Source organism: Prionailurus bengalensis, chromosome C1, assembly GCF_016509475.1.
Source record: "Prionailurus bengalensis isolate Pbe53 chromosome C1, Fcat_Pben_1.1_paternal_pri, whole genome shotgun sequence".
NCBI classification, from domain to species: domain Eukaryota; kingdom Metazoa; phylum Chordata; class Mammalia; order Carnivora; family Felidae; genus Prionailurus; species Prionailurus bengalensis.
In genome coordinates this window covers 18224356-18243449 of record NC_057345.1, presented here as the reverse complement: position 1 = coordinate 18243449, position 19094 = coordinate 18224356, and the positions used below count along the sequence as shown (strand labels likewise).

Genomic DNA, 19094 nt, shown 5'->3' with positions numbered 1-19094 from the left:
AGTAAGCATTTACATGTACACATCTAGCAACAGAATAGGTGGTACCTGATATTTTTCTGAAATATTTATCCTAAAAGGCATAAACATCTCCAATGAAAGCTGCATTTTACCTAAACAAATCACAGCAAGATAGTTTCTTCTAGAGCAATAGAAATAGCACACAAATTTAAACTAACCCTGATGTAGAATCAAAGGAGGAAAAAGAGAGGTATTAATAGTTTTTTAATGACTATGTAAAGGTTATATAAAGTCTAGCAATAAATCAGACTTCTTAGTTCACAGCACATCATCATCACTGATCCATATGCCTCTTCTGTATTAGTACGTACGTATGTGGTTAACGTAGATCTTTTTATTTGTATATATTCTTGCACAACACAGTACTGTCTTCTTATTTTAATTTACGTAACTCAAGTGTTACACACATCTCACTGATGACTTTTGTCACGCGGTCTAGCATCCATGTAGCTGGGTAGATGGCTACTCTGTTATATGCTTCTCCGTGGGGTCGACTTCCCAGAAGGGGACACCAGCTTGCTTCCATAAATAACGGTGCAATAAACATTCTCATTGTGTCTCCTTCCAGACGCATCTGAGAATAGTACCTTTGGGATATTCCCAGAGCAGAGCTGCTGAGTCAAAGATTTTGTTCTTATTGAAATGACTAAGTACTGCCACATCGTTCCTCAGAATAACTAAACCAGTCAACACTCCCACCTGTGTTACATTGGGTTTCCTGTATCCACACCCTTTGGCTAGACTTGGCATCAATTTACTTTCTACATTTTTGAAAATCCAGTAGGTATAAAGTGCCACCTTGTTGCTTTACACATATCTGATTACTGGGTGTGAGGGTCTCTTGCAGGCCCCCTTTACTTTTCTGTCCATTGCTGTTCATATCCTTTACCCCATTTTCCTCCTGGGATGCTTTTCCTTTGGATTTGCCAAAGTGCCTCATATATTTATTTATCCCATATTTGGATTGCAAATATCTTCTCCCTATTATCTGTCGACATTGTCCATGGCATTCTTCACAGACTCTAAATCATTAGTTCTGATGTAATCAAATAATTTTCACCTTATAGCTTAGGCTTTTAAAGTTTGATCAAGTCTTTCCCTTCCTCTAGATCACAGTGGCATTCTCCTACAACCCATTCTATTAACTCCATAGTTTTACATTCCATATTCTGGTCTTTCACCCATCTGGAGTCCATCTCTGTACGTAGTGTTTGACGGGGAACCAAGTTTTATTGACCTACCTATACTAAAGCTTTTTCCCCAATACCATCGACTAGGCAGTGTAGCCTTTCTCTGATTATTTATGATGCCTCTCTATTGTATATTAAAATCTGCAGGGGCGCCTGGGTGGCTCAGTCGGTTAAGCGTCCGACTTCGGCTCAGGTCATGATCTTATATGGTTTGTGGGTTCGAGCCCCGCGTTGGGCTCTGTACTGGTGGTGCAGAGTCTGCTTGGGATTTTCTCTCTCTCTCTGCCCCTCCACCACTTGCATTCTCTCTCTCAATATAAATAAACTTAAAAAGTTTTTACATCTTACTTAGACACTGGTCTGTGTCTATTCTTCTTTTAAAACTTTGACTTTTCTTGTATCAATCTCATGTGACTTTTTAGGTTGTCTTAATATTGTTAGGGCAACTCCTGCACCTTTTTTCTTTTTAAGGTTGTCTTAACTATTTTTTTTTATTCTTTTAGAATAAGTTTAATGAGTGTAGTGTAAAAAAATATATAGCTGGAATTTTGACAAAGATTCCATTGAATTTAGAATTTGGAAAAAATTTGACGTTCCTAAAATATGAAGTTATCCCGCTTAAAAGCACGTACGTAAATTATCATGTCCTTATTAGAGTTCGAAAGTTTGTTTATGCTGATGTTTTGTTGCAATTATGAGTGTTATTGCTTATATATTGGTCATTGATGGTGTAAGGGAATGCTACTGATCTTTCTAAGTTATTCTTGTATTCTCTGCTGAACTTTTGTAAATTCTAATAGTTTTATCAACTTGGTTTTCCCATTTATTCAATCAGGAAGGCCCTTCTGATACCCCAACCTCATAACTGTCCTTCTTAGAGAAATTAATAAAGAAATTTTAATTCACAAAACTATCCTTTAATCAGACTGCATGTCAAGATTTTAGTAGAATGTTTCTCTAAATGTTCCCCGGACAGCAATGCAATGGAACACTTCTGGGCAAAAGGGCTCTGTCGCTAATTAGATTTGATAAACACGGTATATCCTAGTTCAAATTAATTTGCACTCTCTCAAATTAAATTAAAATTAAAAAGGTCCTAGAAGCATGGCAATACAGAAACTAGTCAACTTTCCCAGGCATTTTGACCATAAGCTTTTCACAAATAACATTACTATCTAAATACTTAATCTACAACTAACTTATAGTTATACCTTCTATGTCTCAGAAGACTGGGAGATGTTTAGCAAGATTTGAGATGTTGCTCATGTGTGTAAGAATTTTAATCCTTTCTCCTTCTAGATTAGAACCACATTGTGACGTGTTCAGAAAAGGCAGCGGGAATTTCTGCCCACTCCTGCTATCTAGTTTAACACGTGTCTTGGTGATAATTGGACTCTGTTGAATTTCATACACTGTTGAATTTCACTTTTAAGTCAGTGTATTTTTTTAAATAAAATTTTTTTTTTCTAGGGGTGCCTGGGTGGCTCAGTGGGTTAAGCATCCGACTTCGGCTCAGGTCATGATCTCACAGTCCGTGAGTTCGAGCCCTGTGTCGGGCTCTGTGCTGACAGCTCGGAGCCTGGAGCCTGTTTCGGATTCTGTGTCTCCCTTTCTCTCTGCCCTTCCCCTGCTCATGCTCTGTCTCAAAACTAAATAAAAAAATTAAAAAATTTTTTGTTTTCTAAATGTTTTATTTTTGAGAGACAGAAAGAGACAGAGCATGGGGGGGGGGGGGCGAGAGAAAGGGAGACATCGAAGCAGGCTCCAGGCTCTGAGCTGTCAGCACAGAGCCTGATGTGGAGCTTGAACCCACAGCCATGAGATCATGACCTGAGCTGAAGTTGGATGCTTACCAGACTGAGCCACCCAGGTGCCCCAAGTCAAGTCTATTTTCATGAGGTAAATTACTTAAAGCTTTATTCTTCTATTTTCTATTCTGTATTAAAAAAAAATCATTTTATCCTCAGGTTATTTGCAGTGGTTCTACAAGTTGTTGTTTCAGCCCAGGAATCCTTAGCTCAAGTGCAATCTCATGCTAACGCCATTCTGCACAAGGAATGCAGGTGGGTCTGAAGCAGGGTGCAAGGTCCCACTGACTTGGGAGCCTGGCTCCCCCTGGAGGCAGCCCTGAGGAACACAGCTTGGAAAAACATCTGTTTAAAGGAGAACCGTTGGGGACTAATCCGCTTTTAGTTTTACTGAAACAAACAAAACACTTAACAATTTTAAGAGCCTTTGAATCCTAATTCTTCCAAAAAAAAAAAACACCCAAAAGATTTCAGTTTAACAAAGTAGTGGACCATGGTCCACCTGCAACGGAGGCAGGAAACTATGGTTCTAGTCCCAGGTTGGCTACCATCCAGATGTATGAATTTGGCAATTCTTCTTGGTTGGGCATTTACTCATAAAGATGCATGCGTGGGGATGTGGCAGCCGCTGGACAGACTGGTGTTTGGGACTGTTCTGCTGAGCTCTCCCAGGGGCTAGATACCCTTCTGGTCCTCACTTCTCCCTCAATCCCTTCAAAGGGAGCAGCTGTTCACCTTTGTTTGGTAATCAGTTTTACATTAGACTTTATGTAAGATTTCACTGGAACAAAGAATAGAGTTCTATGGCTGAAGCATTAAGTATATATTGAAACAATCACTGCACTAGATAAGCTTTACAGTCATTTTTAGCTTCAGCATTTGGATTTGGAGGGTTTTTGGTTTTTTAAACCAAGACAGAAAATAAGCCTTTACCTGGAATGAATCATTTTTAACTGAGGATAAACCCAGGTAAGAAAACTTTTCTTGGTAAAGAACTCAAACCATCGGGGTTATTGCCAGAGTCTGCAGTGAGTTAACACCTTTAACTCTGGCACAGCACAGTACTAATGTTCAACCGGAACCTACTAGTTAGAGTAGGTTCCACACCCGACATGGGGCTCAAACTTAACAACCCCGAGAGATCGAGAGTTGCCTGTTCTACCAACTGAGCCAGCCAGGTGTCCCAGTGTAAATGACAGTTATTAAAAATAGTACAAGAACTCAATCCAACAGATGGATTAAAAAAAAAACAAACCTAATTTTATTTTTATTAGCCTTAAAAACAAAACTTGTTACAAGTAATCACAAGGATTCCAAAAAAATTACATTCTGCTTTTGTCACTTTGATAGGACAAGGAACGTTTACATGTCCTAAAAATACAGGATAGCCAAAGTTGACAAGTAACAAACTACTACGAATTACGGACTGTCACTTCAAGCACACTAAAATACGGAATACATGTATATAAATTACTGACCAGTTTTTGGAAGTACAATATATTCACTATAATTTATAGTACCAGAAAAGTAACGTGCCCATGAAGATAACACAAGATCACAAACATGTTCACATAAAATGGCAATCCAACTCCTGGGTTCAATGAAGATAAAGTTGGAGGACATGTGCGCTGGCAGCAGAAACGTGGATCCCTCCTGTCTGGGGCCCCCACCTCGGGGTGACAGGCCGTGGGAAGAGAATAGCGCAGCCACATGAGTAGCCACCTTTCTCTCTCCGCAGTCCCCAGTCTGGGGGAGGCAGCCTGGGCACTAAATAGGAAACAATACAGGAAAGCGCGTATTATCTGCATAGAGATCTTCCGTTATGACAGAATGAACATTCAGTCGAAGCGGTGCAGGAAACTCCAAGGGTCTGCAGCCCATAATTGATTTTGCTTCAAAAGGAAACACAGTTTACAAGAGAGACCACGTGTCTAATGTAGTAAAAGGTCTTTACACTTCTGTTTAAATGGATGGAGACACTTGGACTCAGCTCAATGTTCGTTTTTCTTAAGCTTGGCCGGAAACTTCTATTTTGAACGTGACCGTTTTTATGATCTTTTTGGTCGGTAAAACCTAGCAGTTGTAGCAACTTCCTGTTGCTTTGTGGCTTGTGTATTTGGTAATAAAAACAACACCCTTCAAGGTATTGGCATTTTCCCGATTCATGGTTAAACACAACGATGGCGTTCCAATGAAAATGATCTGGCTGGCCCGGACCCCAAGGGGAGTTTATAAAGCAAACGAGTACTTGTCATATTGTTGAACAAGGTTCATAAACCTTTTTCTTCAAATGTATTTAACTTGTTAAAAAGTGAGCTTCTATTACAATGGACTTACCTTCCAGCTGGGAGGAATGAATCCCCTCACCTTTTGTTCCTTTATATTGTCACACGGATAAAGTAATTTGTTTCCTTTCATACAGGACGATGCAAATGTAGGTGGAAAACAGGAGCACAGTGGGGGGGTGGGGGGGGGGAAGGAAGGTTGACCACGTTCACCTGGGTGACAGGTATTAAAGTACACATCTTCAGAGAAAAGGCAGATACCAGCAGACAGGGAACTTTGATGCACCAAAGAAAAGCATACATTTTCCACTGCTTAATTATGTTTGAGATCTTCCCTTTTAAAAATAAAGCTATGGTCTGTAAACGAGTCTATCTAAAAACATGAAGCACAGGTCAGTCTTCAACCTTTTACAAGCACTGGGTAATGGTGTCATTCCACTGCAAACTGTTTCCAAATCCGACGAGATCTCACGCTGCTTCCTGAGAGTCACATCTCAAGTATGACTGTTTATATTTTAATCTCGTTACGCCTAAAATCTAGGAAAGCCCACACAAAATGTCAACATAATTGCTGGCTACCAAAATGCCATTACTTAATGGGATTCCAATCCCAACAGCACGATGACAACCGAAACACAAACACGGAACATAACTTCACTCATGAAATTACTAAGTTACTACCTTCATCTGATGTTTCTTGTTCACTGTATCCCTTCAGGGGGAGATAGAATTCTTTTCCCTTTTTTTTGTTTGTCTGTTTTCTTATGACAGAGATTCACTGCTTCTGAGGGCCTCTAAAGAGGCCTATGCAAGAAAAAAGTAGAAAAGGCCCAAACATGGGAGCTGGGAATGCAAGCTAGTCCCTGCGAGCTTTGAAACAAGTCGCATCACCTCAGTTTTCTCGTCTGTGTCACAGGAGGAGTAGAGTACGTCATTTTCCAAAGCCTCCTTCAGCACAGTGGCTCAGGTTCTGAGAGAATCTAGTCTTCACTTTCGATCACGACAGTGTTTGAGATGAAATCGCTGGGAGTGGGAAACAAAATGACCATTTTCTAAAAGAACGACAGTGCTGTTCCTGCCCCATCTCCTGGCAGCTCTGATTCAAACACACCATGTTCTATTTGAACCATTTTGTTGAGCTTAAAAGTTCCTGGTAGCGTTTACTGGGCTCTCAGTTATGTGGACAGGTTTAGTGTATAAAGTCTCAAGAAGCAGACAGTAAGATTAGTCTGCTCTCCTGCTCTCTGCTCCGGAGGGCAAGGGAACTGTTCATACCCTTTCTGCCTCTTAGAACCTTCAACTAGTCGATCCTCACACCAGCACACTTCTTAAATGGGCTGATTTCTGGTTTTATCAGGTGGGTATGCTGCAAGAACCTAGAACGGAAGAGCCAACGCACTGCAGGTTCTGTTGACTATTCTCATTAAGTGCTATGATTTTCTTATCCCTCACAGACTGTTTTTTTCCTAACACAAAGCATCATTTTCTTTCCTCACAATGCTCTAAGTAATTTGATTCCCAAGAAGAAGTTATGATTTCCAAAGAGCACATAGCTACTCTACTATCAGTTCAATCTAAGTAATAACTCAACTTCAGAGAAGAAAAATGTAGCTAAACGTATTAAAAGGAACTTAAAAAAAGAACACGAGCCTCATCTCTTATAAGATGGTTACATGAGCTGGATATAAAAATGGCCAAAAAAAGGACAGAGCCCATCATACTTGTTGAGAAACTGGTTAATTTCACAATAGTTAAAAATTTATGGGCATTTAGTAGTTTTTCTTTTAGCATTCACCTTATGGAACTACATTAGAGGTAATGAAAATATTAATGTTTTCCATTCAGAAAAGTTTAATATATATTACGTATTTTATATTTAATATATATTTATTTTGATTTAAGTTTTTCAATTTATTCAATACTCTCAAAAAAATAAGAACAGAGAAAAAGAAAATATTCAGGTAATTTGCACTGCCTGACTTTAAAACCAGATTATGTAAGTTAGGGATAGACTATTCTTTAATTGGAAGGAAGACCATGAAAGCCACGCCAAATAATAAAACATCATGGATTCTGATTACTTAGAAAATTATAGCTAATAAACATTACCTAAAAGGAAACATTTTAATTCCCACCTGTTGAAAATACACACATTTCCTGACAGGGTCCAATCTGCAATGATTAGTGTAGCCAGGTAAGACTGAAAACTGGCAAAATGGGAAATTTAGAATGCAAAGCAAATGTATCAAGTGACTGTCAGTTAAACTGCCAAACAATTATCTGAATTTAATAAACTGCTTTGAGATCACAAATTTCAACTGAATTTATGTTGAAGCTTAGTAGCAGTGAACATCTATAAAGAGGAGAGTGTAACATCTTAGAGAATTTGAGGGCAAGGAAAATATAGCAAACTTTTTTTTTTTGGCAATACAGTTTAAGTCCTCAGAGATAAATCTCTCCATAATAAGAACCTCTAACCCACAAAAACATGCTACCAAAAATGTACGGACATCCTGGCATGAATTTGTGTTCTTCTCTCCATGTGGGCACAGCCTCCTTGGTTTATTGGTCCAATCTCCCATGTGCGGCCCCTCACACACATGCCAGGGGGCTCCAGACATCTGACACATGGAGGAAACAGCACAGTGAACAGAGCTCAGCAGAGCCACCTGACCAAAGCCAGGTTTTCTTAGTTATGAGACTTTTCTATAAAAGGATTACAAAGTCTGAACAGACCACAGAAAGTTAAAAAGATGCTTGCTTCTGCTTTAGGGGCTTCCACTATCCACTCCTGAAACACAAGTAAGAAACGATTCTGTTTTAGGGAAAAATGCCAAGTGTAAGCCAGAGTATAAAAGACTGCACCAGGAACAGAAGTCTGACTATCTGAATGATCTCAATTTCCCCCATCTTTACCTAACTCAGCGGAAAAGAATGTGTGTGTCTTTTCTTCCAAAGGAAACTGGAAAATGTTTAAATAGGCCATTAAACATTGGTCTTCGGAAAACCTTATTGGTACCTTTTCTAATTTAAAGTCAATGAAGGGGTGCCTGGGTGGCTCAGTCGGTTGAGCATCCGACTTTGGCTCAGGTCATGATCTCACGGTCTGTGAATTCGAGCCCCGCGTCAGGCTCTACGTTGACAGCTCAGAGCCTGGAGCCTGCTTCGGATTCTGTGTCTCCCTCTCTCTCTGCCCCTCCCCACTCATGCTCTGTCTGTCAAAAATAAACATTAAAAAAAAAACTTTAAAGTCAATGAATGACACACACAATATGTTTACCATTGAAAAACTCAACAGGTGGCTAAAGACAGTTGGGTATGCTACAGGCTAGCACATGGTCCCACATGGCAGATCGCATGAGCCACCTGAGGTCCTCGTCAAACTCTCTGGTGGTATGCCCTACTTCCAAAGTAGCAGTTCTTTCTCTGGGAGGGACGGTGCATTGGGAACAGTGGTCTGTGCGTCACCGTCCCCTTGAAGTTTAACAGTAACAGGGAAGAGAGTAACACCCACGCGGATTTGTACTATGTGATTCCCATAGTCAAAGTGAATTTGGCATTTCCTCCCCAAAGCTAAAGAAAAAACTACTTGAGAAAAATGATTCTCTATCAATTACTCTACATTTCAGATTTCTTTCTGTGCAAAAAATTTCACGTATATGGAGGAACAATTGACCTTTGATCAACAGAGTAGCTGGAAGCTATTATACCATTACAAAAGTACCCACAGCAGATTACTGAAATTGTAAGACTATTTTTAAATTCATAAAAATGGTACTGAGCTCGGTGACTACCGCTTTAGTTTTTTGGTACCCCATGCGATATGGAATCAGGGAAGTTACCATTGCTGGAAGGAGCCAGAAATCAGCCAAATTTCCTAATTTGCTACCGCTTAAAAAATGGTCAAGAGTTGCGACACGTTGGGGGCCAATCCTTTCATTTCATGTGCTGTTCGGAAGATCTGTTAAAATTGCGACCAGGTAAAATCCGCCGCGACCTGATAGGGCTATGTCTGCAGCACAGGCGTGGTGACAAAACACACCACGCCCCATTCACTCCCAGCCTCCCCCCCCCACAGGATCAGCGCCAATGACCGGCAACGCTGCAGAGGGGCACGGGGCTCCGGTGCTGAGCCCACAAGGGCACCTGCCTGGCACCACAACCAGCGGCCTCACAGCGCCCCATCGAAGGTCTGGGGCTCACCCAGTGCTGCGGCTGGAGGTTCGGGGCGCCTCGTCTGGGTAATTTTCTGTTTGGGGTTTTTTGTTTCTTCTGCCTCTTCAGTTTCACTGTCACAGACATGAACCACCACGCTGGGTGTCGACTCAGTTCCTGCATGGAGCTCGTATTTCTCTCCTGTGGAGGTAAACGGCAAGAACAGGTGTCTGTGTCTTAAAACTTCTTGTTCCACTCAGTTTTGGCATGAGAGATCGGATACTTGAAGGTTCTTAGACAGTTCTGCCCTTTTAAGAAATTAGCTGGTGAGGGGTACTGAGGTCTTGGGAGTTAAAATGGAAATGCTAATTACTGTTGTATGAACAGTATGAGTGAACTGCTTAACTTCAGAATGATTTTGGTTTTCCTGCAGGAGAGACTTGTAAGCTTCCAGGCAGCATCAGCAAGCCCTTTATTATTTTTTTAATTCTTAAATGTTTATTTATGTTTTTTGAGGGAGGGAGGGAGGGAGGGAGAGAGAGAGAGAGCGAGCGAGCACGAGCGGGGGAGGGGCAGAGAGAGAGGGAGACACAGAATCCGAAGCAGGCTCCAGGCGCCGAGCTGTCAGCACAGAGCCTGACGTGGGGCTCAAATTCCTAAGCTGTGAGATCATGACCTGAGTTGAAACCGGACACTTAACCCACCGAGCCACCCAGATGCCCCAAGCAAGCCCTTTATTATAGGACCTCATACATCTAAGAGATAGCCTATCATGTCTAAAAACAACAGTAAGCCACCTCCCTAAAAAGCCTGTTTCCCTTTATAAGAGGCATAATATTATTGTAGGTGGACACCCAGCAATGGCATTGATTTCTTATATTATTTTAAAGAGATGAGAGAAATCAAAGAAAAAGAAATGAAAATAAGTAGAAGAATTTAGAAGGAATGGTTTGGTATTGCCACCAATTCCTTGAAGTAAGTCTTCAGTGTAGAGAAGGTAACCAACATTCACTAACGGCCTGTTATTACTAGTAGAATCTGCAGCAGTTAAAACTGTGGTTACATTTATGAGTATTATGTATATAACATTTAATCCTTATACTGAGTCCACACTGAACGGGAGCTATTACGACCCCTACTTTAGATGAGAAAACAGGTTCAGAAATTGGAGCTAAGTAACTTGCTGAAGATCACAGTTTGCAGGGCAACCGGCATGTGACTTTTGGTCTCGGGGTTGTGAGTTCAAGCTTCACATTGGGTGTGGAGATTATTTAAAAAATAAAATCTTAAAGGGGCAGCTGGGTGGCTCAGTTGGTTAAGCGTCTGCCTTTGGCTCAGGTCATGATCTCACAGTTCCTGACTTCAAGCTCCATATCTGGCTCTCTGCTGTCAGCACAGAGCCCACTTCAGATCTTCTGTCCCCCTCTCTCCCCCTCAAAAATCAACAAACATTTTTTTAAAATCTTAAAAAAAAAAAATCACAAAGTTAGCAAACGCTAGAGTTTGAACCCGGGTTTATTTGACTTTATCCTCCACTCTGATCGTGTTGCTACCAGTTGGCTAGAACACAAATTGCTGAATATGGCCTTTAACACAAAAGTTTCTCAGGTTTCTCATGCCTGCGGGGCTCAGTTGAGCATCAGACTCTTGATTTTGGCTCAGGTCATGATCCCAGGGTCATGGGATCCAGACCCACATCGGGCTCTGGGCTGAGTGTGGAACCTGCCTGAGATATTCCCTCTCTCTCCCCCCTCGCCACCCCTCTGCTCCTCCCCCTCTGCTCTCTCTCAAAAACAAAAAAGTTTCTTGGGGAAAAAAAAAAAAAAAAAGGAAAGATGAAAGTTTGTTACCTGGTCCCAGTTTGGAAACTGCACAGAGTAAGTCATAATTTATAACAGGTGTCGCGTCTTCCCCCTGCTTCCACCCCACCGGAGGCGACGCGGGAGGGGAGATGAGGAACTGTTTGACTGGCTGGGGTGGCAGTAAATACGACTTGTCCCGTGTTTCACTGGACATCTGTACCTGTGGGGAAGGACGGAAGTTCTCAAGACCAGGTTGCAACGGGGCTGTTTCTTCCTTTTCCTCTTCAGGCTGTGACACCTCTTCGCAGACCACGAAAGCCAAGCCCCCCTCCACAGCCCGCACCTCCCGGCAGCGGCCGGTCTATTTAGTTTACCCCGGGGCACACACGGTGCACAGCACAGAGCCCACGCACACGGGGTGTTCGACAGCTGCCTGGAAGAAGCAACTGACAGATGAAGGAACAATGAATGGTAGGAAACCTACATGCCGATTGTAGAAGAGATTAGGTCACATCGGCTGCGTCTCAAGCAGCTCCACTGAAATATCCTGACAACTGTCATCTAGGTTTTCGTTTGGAGTGTGAGACAACAAGCTTCTGCTTTTTTAAAGTTTATTTATTATTTTTGAGAGAGAGAGAGAAAGAAAGAGAGCGGGAGGGGGGGTAGAGAGGAAGAGAGAGAGAATCCCAAGCAGGCTCTACATTGTCAGCGTGGCACCTGAAGCGGGACTCAAACTCATGAACCCAGAGATATGACCTGGACTGAAATCAAGACTCGGACGCTTAACCGACTGAGCCACTCAGGTACTTCCTCCCTCCCCCCGCCCCACTCCTTTTTTTTTTAATTTGGAAGTTAAGACCAAGGGGGAAAAGCATCAGTTGAAAGTAAAACAGCCCACTTAATACATGAATAGAGGTCAAAAGCCTTTATGTCATCAATTCTTCTGAGGAGAAATGAGTTTCAGAGAATTCCACCAATAGGGATTAGAACAGTAAGCACTTACGGTTCTTGGTAACCCACAGGCTCCCAGAAATTGCCTTTTTTGCACGGTCCTCGCCACCCCCCTGGTCATCCCTAGGCTGGCAGCTATTTTCAGTGAGGGGTCTCATATGAATCACACAACATAGAAACGGTTTCAGAGACGATTTTCTCAATTCTCCCAAGGATGTCACATCACAAGTGCCATCACAGGTGCACGGGAGGAAAGTTAATTCACTGATCTTAGGGTGTCAGGGCTTCACCAGTTGAGAAATGGTGCCCAGAAAAATGAATTCCTTTGACCAGCAGTATAAGCAAAACAGAGTTAGGAGGGAAACTATGCTTAATAAATATTTATATATCTGTAAAATAAAGGAAAAATACTTTTACATTACTTGCTGCTTGGGATTCAAAGACCTCTGATGCAATAAGCAAGAAAATGGAGAACTGACGGTACTTTGGGAGGAAAGGGGGTTGAGAGAACAGTGCCCTCCCTGTCCACCTGTACCTGTGCAAAATACAGCTTCAGCTTCTTCCCGTTGAAGTCTGTTTCGTTGAGTTCTATTCGCGCTCTTGCTGCTGCTTCTGGTTTGCTGAAATTTATTCTGACTCTTCTAAAGCTTTTGAACAACTGAAATGTCACTTGGTCATCGTAGACAGTGAAAAGTGCTTCAAACCTCTCCTAAACATCGGGGAGCAGCAGGGCAGGGGAAATGGGGAGGGGGGAGAAGAAGGAAAACCTTTAGCAAAAGGAAATTTAATTAAACGTAAGTAATGGGACGGAACTCATGATTTACCATTTTTCCAAAAACGTGTACGTTTATTGCAGGTGTACATAGGTATCCCATTGCCATGGGCTAAATTCGGCAATTTGCACCTATGTTAAAAGTAATTAACTTTATTAAATATTGCATAGGTTCGAAGTAGAAAATAAGCAAATGTCAAGTATAAACAAAGATCTAAATACACGCAATCACAGAACAAGAACACTGTACTGGTTTGAAGCCCCCACTGAGCCAGACTGGCTTTTTCCGGCTCATCTGTTTCCTCCTTTAAAGTAACCATTTCTGGGTTTTGTGCTTATTATTCCCATGCTTTTCTTGATAGTTTTACATTTATTTGTGTCCTGAAAGACATAACCACATTGCATGTACACTTCTGTAACTTTTTGTGAGCTTTTCCCCTTACATTTTGCTCCTAAGAGTCTTCCTTGTAGCTGTAAGTCATTTTTTTTTTCTGCTGCTACGGAGTATTCCACCCAAGAGCCACACGGTGATTTATCCAATGCTGGTGGAATCTGGACTGCCCCATATTGTCTGCTACAGTGGTGCCATGAACATTCTTGCACACATCTCTTGGTACCTAAATGCAGGAGTTTCCCTGGTGGACCCACCTATAAGTGGAATTCATGGGCCTTACACTTGGCACATCTTTAACTTCAGTAGAGACCGCCAAATAGTTCCCCAAAGTGTTTGTACCAGTTTACTCTCTAAGAGCAGACATGTGCTATAGTTATGTCTTTGTCGACACACCTTTGCAGGCATCTTTGCTTAATATGGACTTTTTATTAATGGGAGGTAGGGGCTTGCAAATGGGCTCTGATGTTGGTTATCATTCACATTTCTCTGAAGATTGCGGTTGAGCCTCTTTTCCTGTTTATTGGTTATTTGGGACGCCTGTTAATGTCATATGCCTGTTTATATCTTTTGCCCATTTTTCTCCTGGGTTGTCTTTTTTTTTATTGAGTCATGGAAATTCCACAGAAATACTAATTCTTTGTCAATTAAATGGGCCATAAATATTTTTTTCCCAGCTCTTTTTGGTGTGTGTGTGTGTGTGTGTGTGTGTTTGAGAAACAGAAGTTTTAGATCTGCACATGACTGAGTTTATCAGTTTCTTCCTTCTGTGCTTTCTGTGTCCTAAGAAATCCTTCTAGGGGCGCCTAGGTGGCTCAGTCAGTTGAGTGTCCAGCTTTCGACTTCAGCTCAGGTCATGATCTCAGTTCGTGGGTTTGAGCCCTACATCAGGCTCTGTGCTACAAGCACAGAACCTGCTTGGAATTCTCTCTCCCTCTCTCTCTTTGCCCCTCCCCTGCTTATGCTCTCCCTCTCGAAAGAAAGAAAGAAAGAAAGAAAGAAAGAAAGAAAGAAAGAAAGAAAGAAAGAAAGACAGAGAAGAATCCTTCTATATTCAGATTGATGTTCTCCTAGATCATTTCTCAAAGTGTTATGGTTTTACCTTTGAAATTTAAGTCTTTTCTCAGCACAAATGACTTTTACGTATGAGGTGCCCCACCCCACCAGCAATGCCTATCATTTTTCTATCACTCTAGATTAGATTGTATTTTCTAGAGTTTTATCTAAATGGAGTTTTTTAGGGGAAGGGTACTTCCCAGTTGTATCTGGAATGGCAGAGTCCCCTGAGATCTAGCTTCAGGGGAACATTTTATATAAATGTACCTTTTAAGTTTATTTGGGGAGGGGGGGCAGGCAGTGGGGGAAGGGCAGAGAGCGAGGAGGACAGAAGATCCCAAGCAGGCTCTGCTGACAGCAGAGAGCCCAACCTGGGGCTTGTACTCACGAACTATGAGATCATGACCTGAGGCAAAGTCGGAAGCTCAATCGACTGAGCCACCCAGGCGCCCCTATGAATGTACCTTTCTGATGTCATTTGCTTTTAATTGGACGAATTAGTCCACTGTTGTGATTACTGATATTTTTGGATGCCCACCATCTTATTTTATCTACTTTCCTCATATTTTCTATCTTCCTATTCTCTCCTCTTTGGCTTTCTTTTCAATTTTTTTTTTTCACTTTCTATTTACCCCCCTGGATAGAATTTCTATGAATGATGCTAGTAATGTGCATTTAGCATCTTCTTTAAAGACACATAATATCCTACAGCCATAGTCCCTCTTTTACAAAAGCAAAACAACAAAATCTTTTTCTCAAGGTTCATTTGGGAATATGTAATTCTACAAAATTAGCATTGTTTGGTAAAAAATAACTATATATATATATACACATATCCTAAATATCTGAGACGAAATAGAGCAATAAAGAGCGAGTTATTCTATAAGGCTGAGAAAAAAAAATGGTGCTACTCCCATTTGTTAATAAATGGCAATAATGAAAAAAACCCAACTTCAATTACTGGAACAGCAACATTAACTTTACTTTTATGCAATTTAATAAGTGAAATGTAACAAAACAGACCTAAGAAAATTCTCAATACTTTAAGAAATATTCCTTAGGCTTGCCAAAGATAACATAATAAAGGAACCTGAAAAATACCTTTGTTTTTGGTTTATCTGCAGAACCTTCAATTAGTTGTTGATACTGAATTAAAAATCATTTGTTAACTTCTCTCAGTTTGAATATTTTCCTACCACGTCACAATATTTTTCCAATGTGAAAATGTGAAATGATTTGTGATCAAATATTTATTCTTCTAATGTTCAAATATCCCTTGTGATTTAGAAAACATAATTTACTTAAAAATTACATCATTTTTGCTCATTCATCTAAAAAATACAGATATTAAGGGGCACCTGGGTGGCTCAGTTGGTTGAGCATCTGACTTCGGCTCAGGTCATGATCTCACAGTTTGTGAGCTTGAGCCCCCAGTCGGGCTCTGTGCTGACAGCTCAGAGCCTGGAGCCTGCTCCGGATTCTGTGTGTGTGTGTGTGTGTGTCTCTGCCCCTCTTTCTCTCTCTCAAAAATAAATAAACTTAAAAAAAAATTAAAGGGGTGCCTGGGTGGCTCAACTGGTTAAGTGACCCACTCTGGGTTTTGGCTCAGGTCATGATCTCGCGGTTTCATGGGTTCGAGCCCTGCATCGGGCTCTGCACTGGCAGTGCGGAGCCTGCTTGGGATTCTCTGTTCCCCCCCTCTATCCCTTCCCCACTTGCACTGTCTCTCTTTCAAAATAAATAAACTTTAAAAACCTACATCTATTAAGCAACCAATTGTATGTCAGACCTTACACTGAGTGCTAGATTTCCAATGTACCACAGGCTGCTTCAAAGGGAGGTGAACTTTAAGACTGATTCTATTCTTATTTACTATATTATTCCTACATATTAAAGTAATATGGGCAACTAAATTATTAGAGATATAGTTAGGATTTTTAAACAGCACATCGGCTCTTAAAAATAAATATGAACATGTAAGTATATGAAATACTAATAATTATAAACACTTTCAGGCATGTTTTATAGTTTCTTCAGTATCCATTTTATTTATTTTTTTAATGTTTTTATTTATTTTTGAGACAGAGAGACAGAGCATGAGCAGGGAGGGGCAGAGAGAGAGGGAGACACAGAATCTGAAGCAGGCTCCAGCCTCTGAGCTGTCAGCACAGAGCCCAACTCGGGGCTCGAACTCACACACTGTGAGGTCATGACCTGAGCTGAAGTCGGACACCCAATTGACTGAGCGCCCCCCTCAGCATCCATTTTAAAGATGGTTGGCTTTGTCACTTTTTTAAAAAATTAGAATTGAGATTTTGTGAAATTACATTCTATTTAATTCTTGGCAGATGCTCACATTTTGAATTCTAAGCAAGTATTAGAATTCCCACGTGAGACAGTTAAGAAATATCAACACTGAAGGCAGTGGAAATGAAAAGCAAGGAAGAATTAAGCATGATTTGTGAAATATTAGTATTTTGTAATTCTATACATTGAACAGTTTCCCTTGCCAAGGGTAAGAGGACCATATATTTATTCCTAATTCCCACAACAATGAATTTTTTGTAGTTATAGTAACACTATCTTGCAAACAAAACAGCTACTCCCTGATCACATCCTCCTGTTTCCTTTCAAAACATTTTTTCACTCCAGAAATATACTGTAACTGCATATAACAGGAAGGTAGCAGTGGGTTCTATGGATCTCTCCTATTTTCAAAGATCTGCGAATGGATTCAGAATTATACAAAAACAAAGCCAAGCAAGAGCTGATCAGTATGCTTTTTCTAAGTTTTGTTAGTTCTTTCTCTTTCCCTCTCATTTTCATGGAGCATAATACAGTTTAAGAAATGTGTGATTTCCGGGCACCTGGGTGGCTCAGCCAGTTGGGCGTCTGACTTAGGTTCAGGTCATGATGTTGCGGTTTATGGGTTTGAGTCCCACCTCTGTGCTGACAGCTCAGAGCCTGAAGCCTACTTCAGATTCTGTCTCTGCCTCTGTCTCTCTCTGTGCCCTTCTCCCGCTTGTGCTCTCTCTCTCAAAAATAAACATCTAAAAAAATTAAAAAAAAACACAAAAAACGTGTGATCTCCAGCTATGAGGTGCGGTAGGGAACACAAAAAAGGAGGCAAAACTATTACTGTTTCCTTTTGAGGAACAACGTGAGAGCCCTTGGCTGGTAGCTCCGCCCTTGGCTGGTAGCTCCGCCCTTGGCTGGTAGCTCCGCCCTTGGCTGGTAGCTCCGCCCTTGGCTGGTAGCTTCGCCCTTGGCTGGTAGCTCCGCCCTTGTGTGAATCCACAGGTACCGATTGGCAGATTCCTGACAACCTAGCATTAGCACAAAAGGGGTTTAGAAGACTGCAGACAGGAGGTCGGAATCAGCACGGCCTAAAAATAACTTGTGACAAGTAGAATTTATTCAGAAACAAAATTATTACTTTTCTCCTTAGAATTGTTTTAGAAATAATTCACTTTTATACCCTTCTGAATTCTCAAATAAAATTAATGCCATCCTGTTAAAGGGTGGTCTTGCACATTTACTTCTGATAAGCAAATGAAGATCCCATAAAATCCAAATCGCCATTGACCATTCTATTTTTCCAGTGGTCTCTTCGCGTCCCCTCGGGCAGTACCACATCTGTAGGAGGAACACAAATAATTGTGCCTAAAAATCAATCCCTGAGGCTTTTCCTGCTATAGCAGTTTTCCACAAAATACAGACGCTGCCTTCATACACTGAAATCACTGGCGTAATGAGTCAGCAGTAAAAATGGCTACAAACAGGGGCGCCTGTGTGGCTCAGTCGGTTAAGTGTCCGACTTGGGCTCAGGTCATGATCTCACAGTTTATGAGTTCGAGCCCCGTGTTGGGCTCTGTGCTGACAGCTCAAAGCCTGGAGCCTGCTTCGGATTCTGTGTCTACCTCTCTCCCCTGCTCATGCTCTGTCTCAAAAATAAACAAAACATTAAAAAAAAAATTGTTTTTTAATGGCTACAAATACCTTGCACCTAAAATATGTGAGGACAACATGTCACCGACAGCTTTCTTGGGAACTCAAGAAAAGTACTTTGCAGCTGGGCAGGAGCCACACAAAACCCATTAAGAGAGAAGAGCAGAAAAGTTCTTGTGCGAAGGTAGGTTTCAGGGAGTGACAGATGAGGGTGGCAGCTAAGCGTGTATTTCTTGACCTTTTACCAGAAATACCACTGCCTCGTCCCCCGTTCCCCATCCCAAAGCAGAGAATGTGGGGTTCATCAATTTCACTGAGAAATACATTGTGAAAATGATTTTGCCGGACCCCTTTGCCTTGGACTAAAAGAACCCGAGGACCCCACCACTTCTGTACGAAGGAGAAGGAACAATTTCACTGTTGAGAAGAAGCGATGCTCAATCCATTCAGCTGTGGAATTATCTTTGGAGTCCTACGGCAGGAAATTTCTCATGTTCTATGTCTGTCTGTAAATCCGAGATAGCAAATCCCGTCTCTCCAGCAGGTTCATGGATGTCAGAGGTAAGGCCTCTGTGTCCACCCGGGGAAAGGCAAGTGCCTTTGGTGCTCGTCAGTATCACTGCTGACTCAAACAGGCAGAGGGATGGAATTCACGGACCAGGAAAAAAACAGCATGCATGCTCCTGGGTATGGTGAATTTAAAACTTTGATAATCTGA

The 19094-nt window shown here is 41.5% G+C and overlaps 1 protein-coding gene across 3 annotated transcripts in view; it reads right to left on the bottom strand.

Moving 5' to 3' along the window:
- Nucleotides 1-4270: 4270 nt before the first annotated feature.
- RCAN3 (RCAN family member 3) overlaps nucleotides 4271-19094 on the bottom strand; it is a 39736-nt gene continuing 24912 nt past the window's right edge. Inside the window, exons 3-6 of one of the 3 annotated variants that reach the window (XM_043578602.1) lie at nucleotides 12745-12918; nucleotides 11307-11478; nucleotides 9505-9657; nucleotides 4271-6324 (exon numbers count right to left, since the gene is read on the bottom strand). In XM_043578602.1, the coding sequence (XP_043434537.1) occupies nucleotides 6299-6324; nucleotides 9505-9657; nucleotides 11307-11478; nucleotides 12745-12918 (525 nt within the window). In that variant the 3' untranslated portion in view covers nucleotides 4271-6298. Of the gene's footprint in view, nucleotides 9658-11306; nucleotides 11479-11742; nucleotides 11867-12744; nucleotides 12919-19094 lie in introns of those variants that run through there. The other 2 variants (XM_043578601.1, XM_043578603.1) reach the window with 2 other exon arrangements.